General features: G+C 43.6%; 1 protein-coding gene across 1 annotated transcript in view; it reads right to left on the bottom strand.

Moving 5' to 3' along the window:
• The window catches only part of ARHGAP29 (Rho GTPase activating protein 29), a 206,883-nt gene that overhangs the window by 32,768 nt on the left and 153,893 nt on the right, over positions 1-20,222 (bottom strand). Inside the window, exons 6-13 of the mRNA XM_068239772.1 lie at positions 19,232-19,295; positions 16,421-16,558; positions 16,174-16,238; positions 11,301-11,411; positions 10,049-10,129; positions 8,260-8,448; positions 7,103-7,240; positions 2,291-2,481 (exon numbers count right to left, since the gene is read on the bottom strand). Of these exons, the coding sequence (XP_068095873.1) occupies positions 2,291-2,481; positions 7,103-7,240; positions 8,260-8,448; positions 10,049-10,129; positions 11,301-11,411; positions 16,174-16,238; positions 16,421-16,558; positions 19,232-19,295 (977 nt within the window). The remainder of the gene's footprint in view (positions 1-2,290; positions 2,482-7,102; positions 7,241-8,259; positions 8,449-10,048; positions 10,130-11,300; positions 11,412-16,173; positions 16,239-16,420; positions 16,559-19,231; positions 19,296-20,222) is intronic.

Raw genomic sequence — 20,222 nt, 5'->3', positions numbered from 1 at the left:
TGTGCACCAGCCCTGAGTGAAAGTCTAGCAGAAAGACTATGAAAAAATGGTGTTCGAAACCCGGCACTGGAGTCCATTTGTGTTTCTAGTGCTGAACTACGGCCACAGTTTTCCTGTAGCCCTGCTTTGTCAGTAAGCATGGGAGATTTCCAGCCAGAGCTGCAGCAATGGAGGTCAGAGAGCAGCCTTGAAAAGACAGGAGGAGTCACCTGCTAGGGAAGTACTTGGGCGGGGGTATGAGGGGGGAAGAAAAATTTATAAAGGGGGCCTCTGCCTAATATATTTTATAGAGGAAACGCTGCATAATGTGTCTTTTGAGGGGAGAAATGCCTAATTATGTATGTGGGTTTTTTTGTGAGGGAACTGCTACCAATGGTGTGTATTTCTAGGTCATCCTCTGTCTAATTAGGTGTCGGCTCATGAAAAACAGAGGGTACATAGGCTCAGGGATTACCCGCAAAGGGGCACATGCACTGAAAAGGTTAAGAACCACTGTTTTAGAACATACAAAAAAGATCAACAAGGCTTAGATCATCACATAATACAATAAGATGTTGTTGATAAACAAATGGACACCTGAACTATTGCAATTCTGTGCATTTAGAGATGACTCTACACAAGAAGTCTATAGACATTACAGCTTGGACAAGCATATCATGGTTCTACCAATCGGAAGACTTAACCCTCAACTCAAATATCTACTCTAAAAACCAGATCTGACAAATATACACTTTTGGCATGTGTCTTGAGCACCTTATGTTGTGCAGTAGACCCAAGAAACAACCCCCCAAAAAGTGTGCAGATTGAAATATTTGTTTTTAAATTAAGAGAAAACACTTCAGAGATTTGTAGAGAAAGATTGCAATAGCTGTTCTTGATTGAGTAACTGAAGTCAGGATCAAAAACGGAGGAGAAATTTCCACCCACTGACAATATATGCAAATATACAGAACAAAAAGAACTGTTGTACAGGATTGCACCACACCTAAATGATGATTGCGGCCAAAACAAAGGATGGTAATGTCCACAAAGAATGTTGGCTGCTGGAACTACTGAGACTCATGAGCCCCAGAAGATTATGAAACCACCAACTCTGACTCCAACTCCGACTCCAGGTACCCAAAATTGCTCAGACTCCAACTACTCGACTCCGACTCCACAGCCCTGCTCCCGAGTGCCTCCATTCGGCCTCAATAAGTCCTGTCAATCTGACTCAAACGCCCACGTTGGCTCTTCTGTGCATGCGTGGATATGGTGCACATGCGCAGAAGAGCCGACTGGCATGACTGAGCCAGATTACCGGGACCAGTTGCGACTGAACGGAGGCACTCGGGAAGAAGACGAGGGAGGCATCGGTGCTCATGGGGATAGAGGGAACCCCAGGGGAGTATAAAATCTTTTTATTATGAGATCCCAGGTTTACTTTAAAAACATGCTAACTTATTTAAAGAGGAGAAGATAAAAGATTAAGGAGAGGCCTTAACCTATTTGGATACACAGCTGCAGCAAGCACAAGTACACAAAAAAAAAAGCAAAAAACCAGAAACATAATTTAGAATGTACTAGTGGAATATTTATGCTTTGGACCATTAAAGGTGCCTATAGACCTAACGATTATAGGCAGATTTGACAAAGAGACAAATGTATCTCTAATCGAATTTGTCTCATGTTGAAGCTGCCCATGTATTACAGGCCGATTCCTGTCCGTTTTTTAGCATGAAATCTTCAGGGAATTGGCTGAGCCCGACACGTCCGCACCGCCGCTGCCCCCCTAATGTATAAATGTGCCCCCCCAGTGTGTGCATTTATACATTACCTCTCAAGTAGCAGCCTCCGTGTTGTGACCATCCATCTTGCTGGTTTCTAACTGCCACAAACATGTTAGCGGCTCATAGCGTCTGATGTCAGACACTATGCGCTGTTAGCGTGTACGAGTGTATGCAGAACCCGGCAAGATTCACGGACACACGTGGAGGCCGATACCGGACAGGTAATGTATAAATTCACACGGGGGGGGCACATTTATACATCACGGCGGCAGTGGTCCCAAGGCCGCTTTGTTGGTCGGGCATGCACTTGGCGGCACGGATTTTCATCCAATTCTATTATAGTAATCGAATTGGATGGCCGATCGGCCGCCAAGTGGCCTGATGTATGGCCACCTTAACTGTAAAATGACTCATATGAATCGTAACTGAATCATTCCCATAAACCAAAACATACAAATAAGCTGTACACATAACACACTGATAATAATAGGCAGCTTTGCATACAAAAATGATGAACTTACTGGTCAGTTTGTGCATTTGAGGATTCGCCGGGTCCAACTTCAATCCCACAGTCATCCTTAGGCAAGCTCTTCACAAACTCGGAATACTGGTGACCAGGCTCATAGAGTTTGGCATTTTCACAGAGAGTCACACAGTTGACAGGCAGTGATACTACTTGCGCATGCTGCATCTGGAACAGGTTCACTGTAGCCTGTTTACACAAGATTACACATCATTGTTATTAGGACTTATTCCCTGCTAAAAGATATTAATCTAAAGTCTTAACACCATGTCAATAAAGTTGGTTGCCAAGTCTTGCTCGATCATTAAAAATCTGCCAGAAAACTATGCTGCAATGTGACCATTGGATTGTAATTTTGAATATATCCCAGTAAATTTTGATTGCTTTCCAGCCCAAATTATCAATTGTGCAGACGAAAAAGAGCTTGCTTGGGTGTGTAGCGGTGTTCGATGTAAGGACGACTGATGGACCATGGGCAGTCTCTAGGACCAGTCTCCGGACCAGCTGCTAGAGCCCAAGACAGGATAAAATAATAGCAATCAGGCATGGTTTTCCATCATCAATACCAAAAACAACCTGATTATTTTAGTACACAAATGTATGCTGGGGGAGATTAATTGTTCATATTATTTGTTCATTTTAAAACATAACTGAATAGAATACCATAAAATCGTAGTTGCTGACTAAAACATATGGTCATCAATTGTACAAAGGGTAGGGGACTTCGTCCGCTAAGGTTCCCAGTTATATAATCATTGGAATGTCGTCCTAACTCACATTGTCATGTAAACATACACAAACCCCTACATGTTTCAATTCCTCAAAGGGAAGCTTCGTCAGGGGTGAAAAGTACCCAGTGCAACTACAATTTTATGGTATTCTATTAAAAGTTATGTTTTAATATGAACAATTAATCTCCTCCAGCAAGGTTATATTTGTGTACTATGATTTTCCAGCATGTCAGGTTGCTATGAAGCAGTTGAAGGGCGCCTGGGAACACCTATACATATGTGGAAAAGGTGCCTAAAAAAATGGTAATTATGAACAAGGTTTCAGGCAACCTGAGACAAGTGTGTCCAAGTCTAAAAATAAATAATTATGTGATAAAATGTCACTTCCAGAATTATCTTAAAACAATTTCTCGCCTACAGGGAAAACCTATATCAAGTTACCACATCATTGAGGGTTTTAAAGAGGAGCTGTCAGCCATACTATTGCAGAAAAAAAAACCACATATATAAGTAGATAAATACTTGCTCTACTTACATAACATATGTATCGCACTGTCCACGTTATGATTTTAGTGATTTTTCTACAGAAAAAAAAAGAGAATCTTTCTTAGCATTTCCCATTTTAACTGTGGCTATTTTGCAGCCAATCCTGATGTAATTTCCTCCCTTACTCTCCTCTGCCCGATTTGCCCACACTTCACTATAGAAAGTGCATTGTCTCAGCATGAGAAATATTGGCCAATCAGAGAGGTACAGAGGTGTGGGAGGGAAAAACAGGAGGGAAAGAGGCTTCAGCCAATCAGGCTGCATTAGTTAAGTCTGAGGGGAAGTAGAGAAGCAGAAAAGGACTACCCAGCATGCCCTGCAACTTCCTTTTTATGTACCAAATGTTGTGTGTTCCAAATAAGAGTCAGGTAAACTGGGGAATGATCAATAGTGATGTTAAACTTTTGGATTGCCTGGTTAGCAACCATATTACTTGTTTACCAGATAAATATAGAATTGATTTTTTATTTTATGCCTGACAGCTACACTTTAAAAACTAAAATGCTGCTTTATTTGGCTTGACAATATGAGATTAAAGTAAACGATCAACAAAGTCAAAATTGTTTCTTTCCTTTTGGCCAAAATAATCCCCTCTTGGAGAAAAGCACAAATAAAGGAAAAACACCACACACACACACTCCATACTCTTTGTTTCAGCTCTTTGTACAACCTTTTTTTGTATTTCCACATCAACAGTGAACAGAGCATCACGAGACCCACCAGGCTGGCCTCCAGCCATATGGATATCTTGCTGGGTTCTAAGAAGGGGAGGCCTTTTAAAGCTAACCTGTGTTCTGGCCAGAAGTCCTAAACTTTGAAACAAGTGCTTGGGTTTTAAGGGAAAGGCACTCACGGATTAAAAGCCTACCAACCCGGTAAGAATGGACTCATTCAGCAAAATAATTAACTTATTACAAGAGGGAACACTGGTTCAACAGTCACAGCTCAGGAGCACACAGGCTATTTTTATTCTACAAGTCCTTCTGCATAAAAGGAGAGCAAAGGACAATGCGGTAAGATACTGAAGTGAAGGAGGTTTATGTCACTGGACTAGATTCAAAAGGAAACAACTACTTTTCATTTTAATTCAGAACTATGGGGGACCATCTTTATTCCAAGACATGTCTGTGTCTCACCAGAAGGCAGATTAAACAAACTGCATTGTATCATCGTTCCGTCTTCAAAGAAACATGAATGCAGTCAGCTATAAGACTGGACTTCTAGTTATTAGCAGGGAATGTCTTGGCTAAAAGCCACCTCAGATACATCTCCACAGAGAAGATTAATGCAGTTCTCCACCTAACTCCTTCACTGCTGAATGGCCTGGCTTCACTACAAAGCTACAGAAGTCAATGTAATAATCCCTGGTCCAGAGAGACAAACTTTCTGGAGCATCAATTAAAAGCATGTTTGACAAATCAATGGATGTAATACTAGCAAGGGAAGGCGATTTAATCAGACATGGACATTTTTAACTAGTTACTTCCTATTGGACAACGGCCCTGACAGGGATATGGAGGCTGCCATATTTGCTTCCTTTTAAACAAAGCACATTGCCTGGCTGCCCTGCTGATCCTCTGTCTATAATACTTTTAGTTATAGACTCTGAACAAGACTGCATTTGCCTCATGCAGGTTTCAGGCATGTGATTCTGACACTAGTGATGCTTAAAAGATCAGTAGGATACCAGGCAACTGGTATTGTTTAAAGAGGAACTCCAGTCAAAATAATGTAATAAAAAAGTGTTTAATTTTTACAATAATTATGTATAAATGATTTAGTCAGTGTTTGCCCATTGTAAAATCTATTCAATCCCTGATTTACATTCTGACATTTATTACATGGTGCCATTTTTACTGTTGGCAGTTGGAAACAGCTGTAAACCGGTATTTCCCACAATGCAGCAAGGTTCACAGACAGGAAACTGCCAAGAGTATGTACTCAGAATTTCTTTGTGGGAGGGATTTCACCACAATATCAGCCATACAGAGCCCCCTGATGGTCTGTTTGTGAAAAGGAATAGATTTCTCATGTAAAAGGGAGTATCAGCTACTGATTGGGATAAAGTTCAATTCTTGGTCGGAGTTTCTCTTTAAAAGGATATAAATATGGCAGCCTCCATATACTTCTCCGGCCAATTCCACTTAAATACCAAAATCATAGCTCCCAACTGTCCCTCTTCTTGAGGGACAGTCCCTCTTTGGGAACTATATCCCTCTTAATGTACAGATCTGGGTTAATAGTTGTATTTTTCTACTGAAAAATGTCTTTAACTGACAGTAAACGTTATTCCCATCAATTAAATTGATACATTTCTTATTTTCAAATGTCAAAATGAAGGAAAACAAATGATGATAGAAAGGACCAGTGTGGTTTGAATGATAACACTTCATCTTTTGGTTCTGAATTCTATATACAGTACATGGCGAGGGGTGTGGCAGGGGCGTGTCTTAAAGTGCTCTTCTATCTTATCTTAAGAAGTTGAGAGTTATGTCAAAATGTACATTGCAAGTGAAATTGCCACACAAGCCATTTTGTAACTGAACATTGTTAAATTTCACCTTTCATTTTCAGTGTGGACCTGAATTGTACAACAGCAATAGTATATAAACCTCTCATATGTTTTTACCACAGAACAGGAAGTGACATTTTAGATGGTCTCTTCAGTGCATTTTGAATGCAATGAGCAATTCATTTCACAGGACAGGAGAATAAAGTCCATGGGTATGCAGAGAATTACATTTCTCAAAGGACTAATCACTCCCACTCACATGTCAGAAATAACAGGAAATAGCAACTGTAGTCACCTCCCCCCCCCCATTGTAAACAGTCAGAGGGCAGAGTAGTGGCAGCATGTGCGGCTCCACCCTCGAGAGGTTACAGGTTACTGCAGAAGGCCAGCTTACTATGGTAACAGCAGCATTCCTCTAAAAGATATCAGGACTCCATTCTGCAGTTATGACTCCCCATACAAAAAGGGCAAGGCTTTTTTTCAAATATGTGGTAAGGGGAACCATGATGTCAGGACAAACATTTCTAGCCATCAGCTTTCAAGAGAAAACAGCACAGATAATAAAATGTTCTCGTGTAGCTGTGATCTGCATCTATGACTTTCTCTCATAGGTACCTGTCAACTAGTTCCTATTTGCAGAATAGCAAACAGCCAATATCCACTTCTAGGGTACTAAAAGGAGATAATTAGGTGTGATACCTCTCAACACATGCCCAGAACGCTCTTATGCATGTTACAGGGGAGGGGAGTGGACTGAGCATGCGCTGCTCTTCCCTCTGTCCAATGAAGGAGCAGCACATGCTTTGTCCATGACCCTGTCCTGTAATTTGCGCATCTGCTCGGTTTGTCGAACAGTAGAGACCATCCAAACTAGAGGACCAGTTAAGTATAAGGACCCTATACTACACAAGCTGGCGTTTGTCATTTCATCTGTCAATTTATCTGACTGTTATAGCTTTGCTACTTTTCTAATATACAGCCTGTAATGTAACTTGCTCATTTGCACAATGCTGAAACGCACCGCTTTCAGTGTGAGGTCACACTGATACACCAGCTCTCGTATCTGCGTTAGGATAATACTCTTTGCAGTTTCCATATCGCTTCTTTTTGCTTCCACATCTGCCACACAGGATTTGTAGTATTCTTTCGCCTCTACAGCCTGCCAAGAACAAAAAAAAAAGTTTAAAACACATGAGAATTAAAAAATGCACTCCAGATAAACTTGGAATTACAGGAAGGATTTTGGGTATTATACACTGCAGATTATTTTAGAATAGCCCCTTCACAAAAAAAGCCAAGCCAAAGCATTTTTGACTTTGGCTTTAGGTTACTAAAAGCATTTTTTTTTAAACCAAAGGAAATCCAAAATGTAACAAGAAAAAAATCTAATAGCAGTCTTATAGATCAAATCTGCTTAGCTGGGGAGCAGGCTTGGGCTTGAAAAGACATCAGAGAAGACAGACTCAGCTATAATGATTCCTGAGCAAAGCCAAACTGAATGCTCAGTGGGGGATTTTATCATGGCTGCTAACAAGCAGGCTGAGCAGTGAAGAATGAAAGAGCAGGGTAGGTGTTTTCTCTAATGTCCCCACTGATATATATGGTAAAATACATGAGGGTGCTTCGTCCCTGGTTCACTTTAACCACTTAACGACCAGCCCTGTTTTGTATGATCTGTGCTGGGTGGGCTCTTCAGCCCCCAGCACAGATCAGGTGGCAGGCAGGGCGATCAGACTTCACCCCTTTTTCACCACTAGTGGGATGTCCTGTTGGGGGGGTCTGATCGCCGCCGCCTAGTTGTGCCTAGCGGGGGCTCAAAGCCCCCCTCTGCAGCGATATTCCCCCCTTCCTCTCCTTCCCTTCTCAATATAGGCGGTACAGGACAGCGATCCGTCCTGTACCGCCTCAGATAGGCTTCAGCCTATCAGATGGCGGTGATCTCCGGCAAATCAGAGGGGGCAGCAGTGCCGTAAAATGTAAACACCGGGGATTACGTCCCTGGGTGTTTACAATTAGCCTGCAAGCCGCGATCGGAGGCTCGCAGGCTGTTCACAGAGCCCCACTCCGTGAACTGACAGGAAACCGTTTCCATGGAAACACAGGTGGGGCGGCGGCTGGTCGTTAAGTGATTAAATAAGTATGTACCTGTCTAAGTAACAGACTGAGCTCAGCTCTCACCTTCTGTAAGGCTTCCTCCTCCAGACGTCGCTTCTTCTCGACCTGTTTGCTCCCATCTTTCATCAGCCCTCCTGATAAGCTGAGCTGCTCCTCCTCCGCCCGAATCGTACTCATCTTGGCTTTCTCGTACTCATCTTGCCGTTGGACGTTCAGTAACTTTGCTTTTCTTAAGGCCGTTTCCAGCTCTTGCTGTTTGGGAAACATGTATACCACTGATGCTACATGCTTCTATCATAACGCAGTCCACAGAACAGCAGCAATCATGTACAACCTGATAACAGGGAGGCTGCCACTACAGATTTCCTTCTGAAAATTCTAATGGCTTGGCCATACCTCTGAATTTGTAGTGTTAATACTTTAGCCGATATGAGTCACATTAAAAGGATCAACACAAGATCTGCATTATTGTTTCAAGTTGATGGTCTGTTATAGCCAGATGATCAATATTACAGAAGGGCAATAAGAATATTCCAGACAAGAGTCACAAATGGCAGCCTCCATGGTTTACCAATGTCCGTATTACAGGAGGAAAAAAGTGCTTCATTATGTAAGGACAGTTTTTGTAATAAAGTTTAATCTTTGCTGGTAGTCCACACTGAAAAACTGCCAAGTCTTCTCTTATTTTCCACCTTGGCAGAATTCAGCCCATTTGGATTCAAGTTAATTTTCATAATGCTGCAATCAGCTCGAAATTATTTGCATCTCACTGACCATCCCTAGAAAGCATGAAGATGCTCAGTGGGGTCTACAAGTTTTATTGTACTTGAGTTTCCTTGTATTGTACTTACCTGGAGCTTCTTCCAGCCCCTGTGGCCTTACAGGTCCTTTGTTTTCCTCCTGGTTCGCTGTGCCCCTCCAACTGGATAAGTCAGGGGCTACTGTGCCTGTGCATCAGGCCGCTGCGCGTCATGCTCCCACAAAAAAGACAAACAGCGCATGCCCAGAATGCACACAGCCACGGGAGCACAACCAAGCAGGTACTTTGAAAGGGCACAGTGGCATAAAGTACAGAACATAAGGAGGAAAGGACCTGGTAAGACTATGCTAGAAAAAGCCCCTGGTAAGTAAAGTAGAACTTGTTCCCCCATCTCAGGTTTAGGGCTGGTTCAGACGGACGCTTGTGCAGCGTTTACCGCCAGCGTTCAGGGCTTGGCGTTAAACGCTCCCATTCATGTGAATGGGAGCGTTTGTACCAAGCTTTTACGCGCGTTTACACGAACGCGGCGTTCGGGTCCCGATTTTCACTGGCGTTCAAGGAGCCCCTGGAAGCTACATGTAGCTTCCAAGGGCGGTTAACCGCGACTGGTAATGTCCCCCTAGGGGAAGAAAAAACGCGACCGCATCCGAACGCAACGCGAACGCTGCTGAAAGCCCGAACGCATTGCCACCGCGACGCCAATGAACGCAACGCCTCCAAACGTCCGTCTGAACCAGCCCTTACTTTAAAAGCAAAACAATCCCTAACTTCTCTGCATTCTGTTTACTAAGCTATCAGATAGTATATTTCAATCTGTAAGATGAATCTTAATATTATCAGCAGTAGAGTGTTGTACCGTATTAGCCATCAGTAAAAGCAAGACGTTTTGAATCAGGATGATACCAATTATTGGCTAACGTAGACGAAAAGCAGTTTAACGGCTTTTCTTATAAGTTAGCAAATAAATTGAATCATCCTGATTCAAAACTTCTTTCTAATACCAGCAAAAAGGGGTAATAAAGCAGCTGCACAACTAGGAAGATATGGGGAAGACTGAAACTCAATCAGATGTTAGGGAAAATGTTCACCAACCATTTTCTTCTGTTCCCTCTGCCAAAGATCTTTCATTTCTTTCCTTTGCCTCTCGAGCTCTGATCTTCTTGCTTGAAGGGGCTGAAGACAAAAAGAAGACAGTTATGCTGGCTGCATATGAAACGAGTGCATGCTAAAACACAAAGCTCCAGATATAAACTAGTACTCTGTATGAAAGCAAAAGGAAACGGAATCGATTGTAATTTAAGGGAAATTTAAAGCTCTCTGTCTATATGAGCTACTGAATGTAAGAAAATTACGGGAAAGGTTTGCAGTCTTAAGAGTGTAGAATGATTCTGAGGTTATGTATAGTACATGGGAAAGCAGCTACTGTATACATATTAAGGTAACGTGGAGTTCAGAAAGTGTTCAAAGCGTAATAGCTTTAATAATACATACTGGAGCTTGTAGCCAAAAATGACTGTTGGCTGTGGGGACACCAGCTTTAGGTCAGTTCACAATTTTAGAGTAAAATGTCTAACACTGAACAGGTGCATATAGGCACAGAAGCATATCCTAAAATCTCATCCAATTTCGCATGAAGCATGCAGATTATTATACATGAATTCTTACTGAGGAAAATTCACAGTAAAGCAGGTGATCCTCCAAAGGAGAAATGAGGCATGATCACATGACTGAAGCCAACCACACAGCATTTAGAAGATCAGTCATTTGATTAAAATGATCATGTAATGATCATGTGTTCCTCCATGCATTCTCCAAGTAGAATTCATGCAAAACACAGTGATCATCTTTTGTACTTAAAAAAATAGAAAACAAATTTTGATTGTTTTAATGCAAACCTCCAGTTAAAAAGATTTTGGATAGAGTTAGGGGAAAGGTTGAAAACTAACAGTTTTCTACAGCTGTGGTCCTGGAGCTAGCATTTCTCATTTCCTGTCCGGTTGTCTCCCAATTTTATGCTAATGAAACTTCCCGTTTCTCCTGTATGCTGGTTCGGCTATGCTGTTATTTGTGCCCTAATAGATTCCCCTTAAAAACTGTCAAGATAACAGTAAACCATGTAATAAAATAATGATTCCAGGCATCATCTAATAGCATTGAAATTTCCATGATCTACGTGGCCTTTTCATAAATCCAGGCCAAGTATTTAGTTTCATTATATATATTTTTTTCTTTTAAACGTGTTTTCAAAAGACCAATAAGCCAATAAATTATAAAAACAAATCTGCACAAATACGAGCACAATAGCAATTCAAAACATGAAAACCAGGCGCGGTGCCTGCCTCACCTGAATGAATTTGTTGCTCTGAAGGGCAGTAATTGTCTGCAGACATAGCTGGCTGGCTTCAATGTCATTCTGAAAAGCTGCTGTGAAAATTGGCTGGAAGGGCATAAACTCCTGAAAAACAGCACAAATAGACTTTGTATCCTTCATTTAAACAGTACACACAATAGGGCTGGTCTATCAAGACAGATGCAAACAGAATCAGAGCAAAAAAAAAAAGAAAAAAGAAAAAAAAAAAGCTGACTGGGCTCAGTCTCAAGTGAATTAATGTGTTTATTCAGCTCCCATACAGACAAATCCTTAACTATTCAATTTTGAATTTGTTCCTTGCATCCAGAAGTGTTTTTCTCAGCCACACTGGAGTTTTATGACCACTAGTTACTTATCAGAGAGAGTCCAGTTCCCAGTTTACTGCAGATAAACTATCAGAGCTGTAGATACCGTCCCTCTGTCTGAATCTGTAATGCCTGGTACACACTATGTACTTTTCAGTCAGACGGATCGAATAGACAATTTCCAAGAGGTCCAATCAGATATCTGATTGTTTTTCTGACTGCTTTTGTACAGAAGTGATTAGAAAATCCAAAAAAGGATCGGAAATCAGATCAGACCTGTCGAAAATTATCTATTTGATCCGTCTATTTATGGGGAAACAGTATGGTATGTGCCATGGATTTGAGATGCATGGGCGGGGAGTTTGGGGTGCTTGGGCGTCGTACACCCATTTGATTTTTAGCAGAGGCAATCCTGACTGGTCATCTTGGCCAAGAGCCATCTAAGGTGTGCAGAGGCTTAACAGTGAAAAAACAAAAAAGTAGCAACATGGGTTTGTTCTAGGTAGGATTGAGACTCTACATACACGTTTATCTTATCATATCACATCAGGTAACCTTTGAATAACTGAGGGAGATCTTATTTTTTATAATAATCTCAGTGTCCCTGCGTGTGCTGTCTCTGTGTAGCGTTGTCCATGCTGAACTGCTGTGCGCATGTGCGCAGCATGGTCCCAGCCTCACACAGACAGGAGGACGGGAGCAGGCAGCCGAGAGGGCGGCGTGTGAGCGGGCGGCGGGTCAGCGGGCGGTGTGCGCCAAGAAACACAGACCTAGAGCCCGTTTTTAAACGGGCTTCGGTCTACTAGTTCTTCTATAAGAATGTAGGTGATGCAGAAGGCTGTTTCCTTCTACAAGCACTTAAAATAAATTCCCCAACTAGTAAGGGATCTGCACAGTGAATACACAGCTCGCAGTGACGGAAACGCTGACATTAACCTTCAGAATAAATGTAGTAACTGTAAAATTGATCCCTGTGTCATTGCTGACTTCACCAAGAAAATCTCTGCTCTATTTCTGACCAGCAAATGGTCACACTATACTGAGTGACAACAGAGGCCAAAGCATTTCAGGACTGCGGGCAAAGTGTACAAACAAAATGTACAGCTTGTGTTTACGCTAATGCCAAACATCCGTCACAAAGAAAGCCAGGCAGGAGCTGTGTCCTACGCATGAAAAGTCTCCCACTACATAAAAATGGAAGCAATACTCAGCATAGCATGCAGTTTTCTCCCGAGTCAACTTTTTGCTGGGTAACTTGACTGAGGCCTGGCGCCCACTTGCGTTTGCAAATTGTTTTAAAAACTCTTTTGCAACTTAAAAGAAGAGCAATTCAGTTGCGATTTTGGTAATTCACAATCACTCCTGAGGGCTCACCTCCATTAACCTACAGTTTGGGAATCGCCGGTCATTCCAAAACAAGGCTTTAGTGGGCCATAGCCCTTATAGATTTTCCTGGCTACTGCTTTAAGGCTAAAGAGAAAGCCTAGTAGCACTGTGGATTCTGCAGCTTATTGGGGGCTCAGGGTCATTAGCCCACCATGCAGAAACTGTCAAGGTGGTGGTGAGATTTGCCAGCAAGTTGTTGCCTCTGGATCAGAGAAGAAAGTACCAGAGGCACTGACTACCAATATAGTGAGATAGGGCTTAGTGACGTAGGGGAGGAAGTATAAAGAGAAGGATGGAAAGCAAAGAAAGTGGATGGTTATGGTTAGTAGAATGGGGGGCACAGGATGGGTGGGCATGGAGGATGTTTTGATCAAGAGGGGCACAAGAGAGTGAGAGATGAAAGCAGGGCTGATCATCCATAAGGTAAACCCCGGCAGTTGCCTCAGGCCCGAAGAGAGTCTAGGGGATTGGTGGATGCTAGCCCCCACCAATTTTTTTTTAAAGAAAGCTAGCTGATCATCAGTGGTGGGCAAAAATCTCTATCTTGCCTAGGGCTCCATATCTTCTCAATCCTTTTCTGGGTGAAAGGGTAGGGCCATGTGAAGAGACAATTTTTCATATGAGGATAGGGGCACATGATGAGGCAAGGGGGGCACATGAGGAGGCAATGGGTCATAAGAAAAGGATAGGGGCACATGAGGAGGCAATGGGTCATATGAGAAGGATGGGGGCACTTGACGAGGCAAGGTGTCATATGAGAAGGGAGGGGGCACGTGAGGAGGCAATGGGTCACATTAAAAGGATGGTGGCACATGAGGAGGCCATGGGTCATATGAGGATGGGGGCACATGAGGAGGCAATGGGTCATATGAGAAGGATGGGGGCACATGAGGAGGCAATGGGTCATATGAGAAGGATGGGGGCACATGAGAAGGATGGGGGCACATGAGGAGGATGGGACACATGAGAAAGCAATGGGTCATATGGGAAGGATGGGGGCACATGAGGAAGCAATGGGCAACATGGGAAGGATGGGGGCAAACCAGGAGGCAATTGGTCATATGAGATGGAAGGGGCACATGAGGAGGCCATGGGTCATATAAGAAGGATGGGGCACATGAGGAGGCAATGGGTCATATAAGAAGGATGGGGCACATGAGGAGGCAATGGGTCATATGAGAAGGATGGGGGCACATGAAGCAATGGATCATATGAGAAGGATGGTGGCACATGAGGAGGCCATGGGTCATATGAGGATGGGGGCACATGAGGAGGCAATGGGTCATATGAGAAGGATGGGGGCACATGAGAAGGATGGGGGCACATGAGAAGGATGGGGGCACATGAGAAGGATGGGGGCACATGAGAAGGATGGGGGCACATGAGAAGGATGGGGGCACATGAGAAGGATGGGGGCACATGAGAAGGATGGGGGCACATGAGAAGGATGGGGGCACATGAGAAGGATGGGGTCACATGAGGAGGCAATGGGTCACATGAGGAGGCAATGGGTCACATGAGGAGGCAATGGGTCACATGAGGAGGCAATGGGTCACATGAGGAGGCAATGGGTCATATGAGGAGGCAATGGGTCATATGAGGAGGCAATGGGTCATATGAGGAGGCAATGGGTCATATGAGGAGGCAATGGGTCATATGAGGAGGCAATGGGTCATATGAGGAGGCAATGGGTCATATGAGGAGGCAATGGGTCATATGAGGAGGCAATGGGTCATATGAGGAGGCAATGGGTCATATGAGGAGGCAATGGGTCATATGAGGAGGCAATGGGTCATATGAGGAGGCAATGGGTCATATGAAGAGGCAATGGGTCATATGAGGAGGCAATGGGTCATATGAGGAGGCAATGGGTCATATGAGGAGGCAATGGGTCATATGAGGAGGCAATGGGTCATATGAGTAGGCAATGGGTCATATGAGGAGGCAATGGGTCATATGAGGAGGCAATGGGTCATATGAGGAGGCAATGGGTCATATGAGGAGGCAATGGGTCATATGAGGAGGCAATGGGTCATATGAGGAGGCAATGGGTCATATGAGGAGGCAATGGGTCATATGAGGAGGCAATGGGTCATATGAGAAGGATGGGGGCACAGGAGAAGGATGGGGGCACAGGAGGAGGCAATGGGTCATATGAGAAGGATGGGGGCACAGGAGGAGGCAATGGGTCATAGGACAAGGATAAGCAGTACAAAGTAAATGGGCGGTATGCGCAGCATAGTTCGCACAAGTGGTATAATGATTTTGGGGTGGGGGGGGGGAGGTATGAGGATAGGTGGCAAAACTATTGTAGGGGGATAGGGGTGCTTTAATGAGAAAGCTGTGGAAGCACTGTGACGAATTAACATGAATGTGAATGGAACAAACCCAGCTAAAGGTGACCATACATCTAGCAATGATGGAAAGATTTAACCAAGAGACAAATATCTTTCTGATTGAATCGGATTAGAGAGAGACCTGTCAGCTGCCCATACACCAGAGGCTGATTTCCAATCGATTTCAGCATGAAAACTCTTGGGAATCGTCTGAGTGCGCCGCTGCCCCCCTAGTGTATAAATGTGTCCCCCGTGTGTGCATTTACACATTACCAGTCCTGTGTTGCCCATTCGTCTTCGGAAACCCCCTCTCTTCCATTAGCGGCATACATGCCGCAGGCATAAAGCACATGACGCATGGGTTACGTTGCTCGTTCCGATTTTGCTCGCTGTTACCGATGCTCACCTGATCGACTACGACAGACTGACATCTTGCAGTATGTCTGATCGATTCATGCAACCAATTTCGGCCTGAAATTGGTCGCATCGTCGATCTGGCATGCCCTGGGAGGCACCGATTTTCATCCAATTCGATAATTGTAGAATCGGTTAGTTGATCGGTCGCCAAGTCAAGAGCTGTATGGGCACCCTTTAGCCTCTATTATATTTGTCTCCTGTAAAAGTATCATGTCCAATCAGTGTCTTTTTTCACTTTTTAGATGTCACATAATGTAAATTGTGAACCACAAAGACTGTTTTTAGATATAATAGATAATTTAACTTTCTGAACCAGGGTGAACAAGGTGAGAAACTTAGGGGGATCTGTACACACAAACACACACAGTCCATGCAGATTCTTCTCAGCAGTAACTATATTACCTGTGGTGCAACTATAGATTTTGCCGTTTCAGCCATTTTGGCAAAGTTCCTAGCAGTTTCAGCTTCTAGAATGGGTAAAAGAAAAAAGAGAGGCTATGACAACTTGATTAAAAAGAGGTAGAAAATGACTGATTATCAGCCAGCGACACATGCAGACACGTAAAAATCACACTACTGAGAATATAAAGCACAGGCCTGGCAACAGACCTAATTCCAAAAGCTCATTAGACACAGAGAAGGCACTCACCCACGCTAAGCCTTTTCTCTACCCAGGCCAGGATATCCTTGGTGTACTTCGACCATGCTTTTGCATATGCCAGAGCGGATTCCACACCACTGTCACTCCGCAGCAGCATGCTGTCCACCTCTTCTGCCCGCAGGCTCCCTGCAAACAACATGGGGAGGGAGAAATGAGGGACGTCTATGGGATGCCCCGAGCTGGCTCTCAGGCAGTGCTGGCCCACGGTGAATGCTCAGGCTACGCTGATCTTGGCTAGTTCTATAATGCGGCTTGATACTAAATGGGATTGACAGGAGGTTTAGAAAGAAAAGGGTCAGAGTCACAAGCCACTGAGATGAGCCTATCACCTGCCATATGACTGCTGGACTACAGGCATGCTTCTACATCAAAGCAGAGATTCAACAGAGCTAAAGCAGATTTCATCTATAGCAAATGCTTCATTAGCATACAGTGGCTCATGTACAAGAGAAACATCTTATTTATGCTAGTGGTACACAGTGATCCAATAATTGCTGGTAATAAAGATATGCTTCTTTTTTTGTAAGGGACTTTCTGAAAGTGTGACAACAACTGTGGGCCAGGCCATTTGGAAATAGGGAAGAGACTTGTTGATTCGCTGTTCGGATTTGTTGCTCTGCAATACTGCTACTACTAGCTGGGCACCAAAGCATCTCCAAGAGCTTTAAATGAGCGTTTAGCCCTTTTTCCCTGTGGCACATGGATTAGGTATTCACAAACACAGTGCTTTAAAAGAAGCAGGGGCAGCCATGCTATCCCAGGAAAAAAACAAGCACATATATAAGTAGATGCAGTGGCGTAGCTAAGGAGCTGTGGGCCCCGATGCAAGTTTTACAATGGGGCCCCCAAGCACTCTATACATAACAATTGATACGGCGCACCAGAACCTGCCAATGGCAACTACAGTGTCAGAGGTCCAAGAAGGGGATGGGGAACAGATTGTTAATGATTACCACTATTCAAAAGTATCTATAGAAGTGATTATTATGAGCACAGGACCAATAGGGAGCTAATACTGTAATTGAGGGAGGGCCCTTCGGGGCCCCTCTGTCCCAAGGGCCCCGATGCGGTCGCTACCTCTGCAACCCCTATTGCTACGCCCCTGAGTAGATGCATACTTCAACATTTTGATTTCAGTGAATTAAATATAGTAAATAAAGAGAAAACTGTTCCAAGCATTTTTCATCTTTACTGCCTTTGACTAAAGCCAAACCTGTCATTTTCTCCCTTACTTTTTGTTTCTCCTGCCTGAAATGATGTATGCATTGCCATCTCTCCTCCCCACTCAGCTCTGTACTAAAAACAGCACTGTCACATCTAGTTTGCTTTGTAAACACATGCGAGCACAGTATGGATTGTATTTCAGAAGCTGCTGCAGAGGGGTGAGGTGTATTTCCCTTTACAGCTCTGTGTCACACTGAACAGTCCTCAGCCAATCAGTGAGGAGCGGGAATGTGGGAGCGGAAAACAACAAGCTTCCCTCTCCCCGGCAATGTACCAGAATAGAGCCAGGCTGACTGAGATGACACATTTATGATTATATTGGAATGCTTGCAATGCAGGGTCAAGCTCTAGACTACGTAATAAACAGCGCAGTTGTCCAATGGAATTTGATTTTATGGATGAAAATGTCAATTTAAAGGACGCCTGAAATGATAGGCTTATGAAGGCTGCCATATTTACTAACTTTTAAACAGTATCAGTTGCCTGGCTGTCCTGCTGATCTCTTTGGCTGCAGTAAAGTCTGAATCTCACACTTGAAACAAGCATGTGAACAATCCAGTCTGATTTCAGGTCAGAAACATCTGGTCAGCATGCATGTTCAGGGTCTATGGCTAAAAGTATTAGAGACAGATAATAAGCAAGATAGCCAGGCAATTTGCATTGTTTAAAAGGAAATTGCCGCCATATCCCTCACTCCATGTGTTTTAAAACAGGATGATCTTTCCTGCCTTTAGTCTCTCCTGTTCAGAACATATTTTAAACGTGCTTCCAGACACTTTGCTGAAAGGAGAACTGTAGAGAGAGGAATATGGAGGCTGCCATATTTATTTCCATTTAAGCTATACCAGTTAACTGGCTATCCTCCTTATCCTCTGCCTCTAATACTTTCAGCCATAGCCCCTGAACAAGCATGCAGCAGATCAGAGTTTTTCTGACAATTTTGACAGATATGACAAGATTATCTGCATGCTTGTTTCTGGTGTGATTCAGCCACCACTTCAGCCAAATAGATAAGCAGGGCTGCCAGGCAACTGGTATTGCTTAAAAGGAAATAAATATGGCAGCCTCCATATTCCTCTCACTACAGTTCTCCTTTAAGGCTTGTGTTGCAATGTAAATGATCATTAGAGCAGCAGTGACTGAATCAACCGGGTATGAAGATGATCAATATGACTGATTTTATCAGAAATGTGCACTTATTCTTTAATGTAGATCACCGCGGGATGAAAAGCCTGTAACATAACACAAGTGATCGCTCAGAACATGCAAGTCACTATTATGGTGCGTACACACGCCTGATCTTTACAAATAACGGGTTGTCAGACCTGCCCCCGGGGCGGACGTTCTGCCGAGTTTCCCAGTGTGTACAGTCTGTCGGCAGGCTGATAAGGCTGGTTTTGACCGACCCGCCGAGCGGATCAGTCAAAACCAGCCTCCTCAGCCTGCTGACAGGCTGTACAACGGGAAACTGTCTGCAGAACGGCCGCCCCGGGGGCGGGCGGGTCTGACAACCCGTCGTTTGTAAAGATCAGGCGTGTGTACGCAGCTTTAGATCAACAATGAGCATAGCTTTACCTTGGATCTCGTCTTTCTCATGAATTGAGCCACCACAGTCATCCACAGAGAGGTTTTCAAATGACTGTAAAATATGAACACAGATTTATAGATCAGCAAGAGTGTACATTCAAATGCATAGACTGTTTGTAGAACTAGCAGTGGGACTGCATAGCAACAATTAAAATATCTGATTGCAAATTTAGCAGTCCATTCTGGTTTATTAAAACATTCCACCTTGAATATTCCACACCAGTACAATGTTTTCACAGAGGTCTAACAAAAAATCCCCACAGGTGAAACTACGGTAACTCAGGATTGGACTTAATCCCTATATTTTTGTGATACCCGCTTTCCACGACTAATCTTTACCTTTTCTCGATCATCAGGGACGTGTGTATGGCTGATATTGTGGTGAATCCCCTACCACAGGGAGATATCAGGGCCATGGCCCAGTTTCCTTTCTCTGAACCTCACTGCATTTTGGGAAACAATGGCCTCAATTCACTAAGCTTTATCGAACACTTTATCGAACGTTTGATAATTTACCTCATGAGTAAAAACTAATTTTGAGTTCACTAAGGTGTTACAGGTTTATTGAATGTTTTATAGATAAAATGTTCGATCAAGTGTTTGATAAAGCTTAGTGAATTGAGGCCAATGTCTGCCAAGAACTGTAGGAAAGAAAAACTGCCAAGCAAGCAGCATCTATATCTGTGCATAAGCGTATATAAATATACCGTATTTACTTGCATATAAGCCGACCCGTGTATAAGCCGAGGTACCCACTTTTCCCTCAGAAACCAGCAAAAAGTGATTGACTCACTTATAGGCCCCCTCTCCAGTAGCCAATGTGCCCCTAGTACAAGTCAGCCCCACTCCCCATAGCCAGATCTGCCCCAAGGATGATACAGCTGTGTCTCAAGAAGCCACTAGATGGGTCATAGATATGAGACACAGCAATTGCCACACAAGAATCCCCGATCATTGCACTGCTGACATATTGCAGTCT

The sequence above is a fragment of the Hyperolius riggenbachi genome, chromosome 6 (assembly GCF_040937935.1).
Source record: "Hyperolius riggenbachi isolate aHypRig1 chromosome 6, aHypRig1.pri, whole genome shotgun sequence".
NCBI classification, from domain to species: Eukaryota; Metazoa; Chordata; class Amphibia; order Anura; family Hyperoliidae; genus Hyperolius; species Hyperolius riggenbachi.
This window is presented reverse-complemented; position numbering and strand designations above follow the sequence as displayed.